This window comes from Chelon labrosus (assembly GCF_963514085.1).
Source record: "Chelon labrosus genome assembly, chromosome: 11".
NCBI lineage: Eukaryota > Metazoa > Chordata > Actinopteri > Mugiliformes > Mugilidae > Chelon > Chelon labrosus.
The window spans coordinates 1,565,346-1,572,411 of record NC_140344.1 but is presented as its reverse complement, the minus strand read 5'-3'; the positions used below and the strand labels follow the sequence as shown (position 1 = coordinate 1,572,411).

General features: G+C 37.5%; 1 protein-coding gene across 1 annotated transcript; it reads left to right on the top strand.

Moving 5' to 3' along the window:
* Positions 1 to 1,391: 1,391 nt before the first annotated feature.
* Positions 1,392 to 6,611, top strand: gal (galanin/GMAP prepropeptide; the record flags this gene model as incomplete). Its single annotated transcript, XM_084554470.1, has 6 exons — positions 1,392 to 1,472; positions 2,027 to 2,081; positions 2,425 to 2,496; positions 4,900 to 4,980; positions 5,473 to 5,544; positions 6,119 to 6,611. 6 exons carry the CDS (start codon positions 1,392 to 1,394, stop codon positions 6,178 to 6,180), a joined length of 423 nt encoding a protein of 140 aa, XP_084410596.1. The 3' UTR covers positions 6,181 to 6,611.
* Between the last annotated feature and the right edge of the window lie 455 nt (positions 6,612 to 7,066).

The following is a 7,066-nucleotide window of genomic DNA, read 5'->3' as shown; positions in this document are numbered from 1 at the left end:
CTCCCAATGTTGATTCAGTTCAGTTCAATTCAGTTTTATTTATGTGGTGTCAATAACAATACAAATGTTCTCAAGATGCTCAAGAGCCCAGAGCCTGAAATCCCCAGTGCAAACAATAAGTGTGATAGTGTCAAGAAAAAATTCCCCTTTAACAGGACGAAAACCCTGCTCATATGGAGGGACTTCCATCTGCTTGACGCCAGCTGGGTAGAGACAGAAAAAGAAAGAGTAGTTTGGTATAGTTTGTTGTGTACACAGTGTGCTCATCAAGTTACTGTTACAGGAATAAAGAAATTGTGGTTTAACTGATTATTGAATGTAAGAAGTATCAGTAGACTGGTACATGTTTCACAGAAATGGTTTTATAGCACCTCGATAACATACCATACAGTAGACACAAATGTATGCTTCAACATAACATACATGACATTTCTCTAGCGTGCCAGTGTTCAGGATGAGTCCATCCAAACATGCGCCAAGACAACTGAGAGGCATTATCAGTGATCAAGATCTCTCAAATTGCTTTCAGTTCAGTTCAATTTTATTTATATAGTCTATCCAAACTGTCTAGCTAGATTTGATGACGAAGTCACTTTGCACCACAATGCACTCTGCAAGTACAGTTAGATGTCTATTCCTGTGATAGTAAATGTTCTATCTTGAATATTGAAGTCTTGTGTTTGAGAGTGACGTCAACATTTTTGGTATGAACCAGAATTATGCAGAACTTAGTCATTAAGTTCACAAACATAAAATCGAGGATGATCATTAACTAGAACATACAGTAATTTATTGGTGAGATTCTGCAGTAAGGACAGAAAAACAGCTCAGAAGTAGCCTCATTGTCCAACTATTTGTCTACTTTTAAATTCAATCCCATGCCTCACAGGGCGAAAAAATAAATAAATAAATAAATAAAACGAAAAAAGTGATCGTGGCTTCATATCACATTACTAAATTGCATTATGCGTTCTGTTGTCGACCTGCCCATCCTGTCTGCGGGGTGGGGAGATGTGGGGTGAGGTGGGGTGGGGGTTGTTGCTGACGCGAGCTGACAGCAGCAGGGTCGAGCTGAAATGACAATAAAAGGTGAGAGGAGTCCTCATTTCATCCGAACCTGTGCTGCACACACCAGGCAATATCTGCTCCAGAGTGCACAAGACGGCTACAAGTCTCTACAAAGGTAAGTTAATGCTTTTTTCAAACTTAAAAGATGCGCACCTTCTCTTTGGCTACTTTTTTTTTTTTTACTGTACATGCCAATATGAAATACTCGGGATGGAAAAAGTTGTCTCGAACGGCCAGAGTATATCTTTAGAAGAAATTTTGAAACGTTCTCGAATAGCTTTCTGTCGGTGTTGACATGCTTTTTTTCTGTCTTTTGTTTTTAGATGCAGAGGTGCTTTGTGTTTTTTTGCGTGTCGCTCATCTTTTGCGCAACTGTGTCTGAGACTATCGGGCTGGTCATAGCGGTAAGCTGTCTAAGATTCAACACAACACCTAAGCACACACAAATAGCTAGATGTTGTTTATAGGTGATCTTTTTTTAAAACATGTAGCAGAGTGTTGGTGTGGAGACTGCATAACAACACATAAGTACCTGAAATGTAGGAAAGATGCAACATAGACATAAGACATAAGACATTGTTTATTTATCCTACGTATGGGAAATTACCTTGTCACAGTAGCGCGGAATTTGGCAAAAATATATACAAAAAAACAATATCGAATTCGACAGGAAAATTACAAGAAACAATGACAAATTTCAAAAAATATATATAAAAAAATTACAACACAGAAAGACATGCCGTACTGTCCTTGAGTATAGGGCGTGTTTCCGCCCGGTTTCGAACCGGGGACCTTTCGCGTGTGAGGCGAACGTGATAACCACTACACTACGGAAACCATCTGATCACCTGTCCATTAATCAATCGGTTTAGTGAATTATCTCATATCGTCAAATCATTAAGTATTTTGAAAGATTTTTTTTCCTGATCTCATCACTGTTTGGGTCTCCATCCTGCAGGCAAAGGAGAAGCGTGGCTGGACTCTGAACAGTGCTGGCTACCTGTTGGGTCCGCGTAAGTACTGACTTCACACACAAGTACACGCAGAGATGGGTTGTACATGTACAGTATTGCTTGAAGATATTGCCCATATAACATGGCTTACGAAAGAGACGACCAAGCTCATCTTTTGTGAATTAGTGGTGTTTTTGTGTTCCTTTGACCCAGTCCACATGTCAGCTATTTTTGTGTAATCTCAAGATTGCCTCATTACCTTTCTAGGGCACATTACGTGAACAAAGGGTAGCCTATGTCTGTGGGTGTGTGAGTGTTCTTATTAATTTGTGCGTGTGGGGTCCAGAATCAGTCCAGAGTAAAGCCCAGGTAAAGGTTGCTCCTACCTCATCCTGTGTTTCAGGTCGTATTGATCACCTAATTCAGATAAAGGATTCACCCAGTGCCAGAGGCAGAGACGAGCTGGTCACTCAATGTAAGATAGAAACATACGGCCGCTGCAGGGCCTTGGTGTCAGGCCAGGAATTGCTCTGTCCAAACATCATGCATTTTAGCTGCTTCTGTCACTCATCAGGGGAGGACATCGGTCATCCTACTGCTGTCTGTGCTTATGCATCCCAGCACCGCATTTCTATCTGTGCTTTTAGCAAAGGAATTAATGTTTATCTCATGCGTGCATGTTGGGTAGGAAAAGACGTAGCATTGCATTTTCTATGTGAGTCTAAGTTGGATATCACTGCTTTTGCATATGTCGACGGGAAATAATGGGAAGAAAAGAAAAACGTTATGCTACTCCATCTTTCATTCACCCATAAACAGTATTAGTATAAAAAGGTCACCTCTATTGTCAGCCAGTCTTATTACTAAGTTATAGAAATAAATAGTCTTAATAGGTAATATAACATGCAGAACCAGATATGAATAAACACAATATAGCTCTTCTGTATTAACTGAGATTTTATTGGTAGTGTATTTTATTTAGAACAAATTATTGCCAGTGAGGTTTACCTTGGAGCCATTTTACAAGATGTTGGCTCATCTTGCCGTATTGAAAATTGTCCTGAAAGCTAAACGAGCCATATTATAGTAGTAGTTCAAGATTTTTGTGAAGATCGTATTTTTACTGTTTATTGTTTTACTATTTTTTAGCCAGAGTAAGGTTGGAAGACCAATACATAAAATAATAGTACAAAAAGAAATCCTTCCCCCGCCTGCTTTCTAAGGTTGTAGTGAATTTACCAACGTAGGCGTTGGTGCCGCACTGGAAGGCAAATTCTCCTTTTGATGGAGTTACGGCCGCTGCTCCCAGTTTCCAGTCTTGGTGCTAAGCAAATTTTTAATGAATTTTACAAAACCGCTGCCACACACACATGCACAGACAAGGTATATACTTAGGAAATGTGTGAAGATTACCTTTTGTTAGTTTACTGTACAAGTTTTATATTGTACATTGCTAACCAGAATAGCAATATTGTGTTTTTCCACAATTTCATAATTATTTCCTTAACTAAAATGAAGAATTAGAATTAGTCTTATATTTTGAATTAAATTGGTTATCAAACATTTTACATATTATTATTAATATATTTTTTAGTACAGCAAGATATAGTACATAATCATTTTGACAATAAAAACTATGCATGACCAAAACAGGAAGGGCCCAGTGACTCAGTTTTATACTTTTATATTTTGTCATATTGTCGCTCCAATGCCTTGTTTTTGCTGGAGTTTTAATCTACTTAAAGACACACACACCCATAGAGGGATGGGGTGCAAGCTCAAGTGTACTTAAGATGAGATAAGATGAATTAATTCAATTGTGACCATTTATTGTAATGACCACTCATAGGTAAAGTGCTGTGCTGAGTGTGTGAACTTAAAAAATAATGGCATGCTTGAAAAAGACAGGTGAGTAATGCTGCAAAGTAAAATAAATGTAGTGATACAGTAGTTCAAATGTGTATTTTTTACAGTATGTGCAATATTCTGGGTATGCACAATATATGCATTTTCATGAACTAATTGTCAGCAATTATACATACTTAAGAAAGCTAGGGCGGGGCTCGGGGGACATAAGTTGGTGCATGGAAAAAAATATTTACAATATTTACCCCTTTTGAACTGTCCTATTGTACAAATGAAGTAAGGACATATTTACTTGTTCTATTTGGCAACCATCTTTGAATGAGAATAGTCACAATGATCCCCCACCAAGGCTAAGCAAATCTCTTTGATTGTCTATTACTTTATGCATATTTTCATCATCATTACTATCCCAAGCATTTCCCTATATGTTAAACAGCAGCCCATCCTTTCTGAAATGTGTGCTTTTGACTTCTTCTGTGGTCAAATCTCTGCTGTACCGCAATTCCGTGAGCCAAGCCCTGCAGGTGGTCTGTACAATTTTGAGAATTGAGCCAAACAATAACAAACCAAATACCATATTGAAATATTAACATTAATATAAGTGTAAAGAATGTCCTATAGCTCTTCTTATGAATATTAGGTAGAGTTGTGCATTGTGTATGCATGTGTGTCTAATGTATGATGCCTCTGATATATGGGATATTTAGAAAATGTGTTTATTTTCTATGTTAATTTAGCGCACAAAAAACAATAATTATTTTACAGACATTCAGCTTACATAACTTAAAAAACACTATAAAGTGAAAATGTGGAAATTCAGATGCAGTAGGAAATTATTATCTCTATCTTGAAATTGCCCCATACTAAAAAAATATACTTAAACCATCCTATTATAAAGTTTTTGATAGTGTTGTCCTTCAAGTGAACTGAACTTATATCTGCAACCAGTTCAGTCTGATGCTCAGTGGCCCCATCCACTGTTTGTATAACTGTATCACTCCTCATTATCCAGATGGAATAGATGGACACAGGACACTAGGAGACAAGCCGGGTCTGGCTGGCAAGAGGGACATGGAGGAGGACTTCAGAACAGGTTTGTCTGTCACTCCGACAAAGACGCAGGATCTACTGTGAGAGATTGTTCTTATTGGTATTTTAAAACATGACTGAACAAACGACCCACAGAGAAGTGAGAAGTGAGAAGTGGGATTATAAAAATGTATTTTGAAGACATACTTTGGGCACAACTTCAACAACCACCACTACTACCACCACTACTGTGCACAGCAACATATTAGAAGCATTGTAAATTGAGAATATAAATTGACCAGTAAAGTTATTAACAAATTGTTCTACATCATTCTGCCAAACCAGCTAGCAGTGGTTGATAAAGTTAAACATTGTTTTGTACTTTAATTAACATTTCATGTTTAAAGGTTTCTACTTGTTTCAAGAGACTTTGCTATCAGCAGAGGATTTCATTTCCCACATGTGTTCTTACCAGAGCTCCTCTCAAAACTTGTGGTGTACTACAAACTTCAGATTCAATGATAACAGACTGTACTTTGTTGCTGTGCCTCAACAGGCGCCCTGAGAATAGCAGATGAAGACATCATCCACACTGTCATTGACTTCTTGTCGTACCTCAAACTTAAAGGTATGCCTCTCATTTCTGTCCTAACTTGAAAGTGAAGACTGGTCAGAAGTCTTAGCATCTGGTCAAAAGCAATATAATACAACATATTGAAATACTCTTTTATTTTTACAATCAGAACTCAAGCTACTCAGTTTCTTAAGGAATAAAGAGTAAGAGTATGTATGTAAACAATGTGTCAAGTAAATAAACTTCATCAGGTTCAGAGTCAATGTAATATTGTCAAATACTTTCATATACAGTGTAATCCCTTTAAGCTCCATGCAGTTTACACACAAGGCCAAATCTGACCTGTGTGAAACCATATACGTACTACTTATTTTTTGTTTTGAGGAAGGTTGAAGGACCTTTAAAAGGGTCTTCAGTTGGCATGGATAAACCCTGAAAATTGTATGTCAGTGTCTTTATTAAATTATAACATTTATTGTGTAATGGTGGAAAAAATCTTACTCTTGGTGGGTACAAGAGCAAATATATATATACATTTTGAAGTATATTTGTTGCATTCATGACAACCCCCTGTCGTGCATATTGTTTATAGTAATGTGTTTGTGAATGTGTTTGTGTGTGGTTACAGAGATTGGAGCCTTGGACAGCCTGCCTCCCTCTGGCACATCAGATGAACTGGCCAATCCCTAATGTGTCTGTCGCTCTGCTGTTTCGCCTCCTTCTACTAAGTGTTTTTACTGTCTGGGCTCCCACTTCTCTAAATGTCACATTATTGTAGCTCCATTCACACTCTTATTGGCGGATTTGTCCTGGTACCAATGATCAGACTATAATTGACTGCCTCCCAGTACAAACATCAGGTCTGTCCTGATCCTGTGTAAATAAAACTTTATATCAACTGAATGTCAGCAAATGTCTAGTAGTAGACATGGATGTACTGTAAGTAACACTGACTACTGTTTAGAAGCCAACTCTTTATTTTAATCGTACCATAATATTACCTGATTTCAGAGAATGGAGTGAAATAAACAAATGGCACTAGACTTACTGCTCAATGTGGATTTATTTCTTTCTGTCAGTCACAAACACAGTATGTCAGCATAAGTAAAAAGAAGAAAAAGTAGTTCTATATACAGTTGAAACCAGATGTTTACATACACTGTGTTAAAAGACACAAACATTTTTTCCTCACTGAAGTTAAAGCAGACTAAACCTCTCCTGTTTTAGGTCAGTTAGGATTACTAAAATTATTTCTATTTGCTAAATGCCACAATAATGAGAGGGAGAATTTCTTAGAGAATTTTTTATTACTTTCTTCAAAGTCAGAAGTTTACATACACAAAGATTACTATGTCTTTAAACAATGAAGGAAAGCCCTGGTGTTGATGTCATGGATGATGTATTTTAAGGCTACACCTCAAACACACTGCTTCCTTGTTTGACATCATGGGAAAATCAAAAGAAATCAGCCAAGATATCAGGAAGAGAATTGTGGTGCTCCACAAGTCTGGTTCATCCTTGGGTACAATTTCCAGATGCTTGAAGGTGCCACGTTCATCTGTTCAAACAATTATAC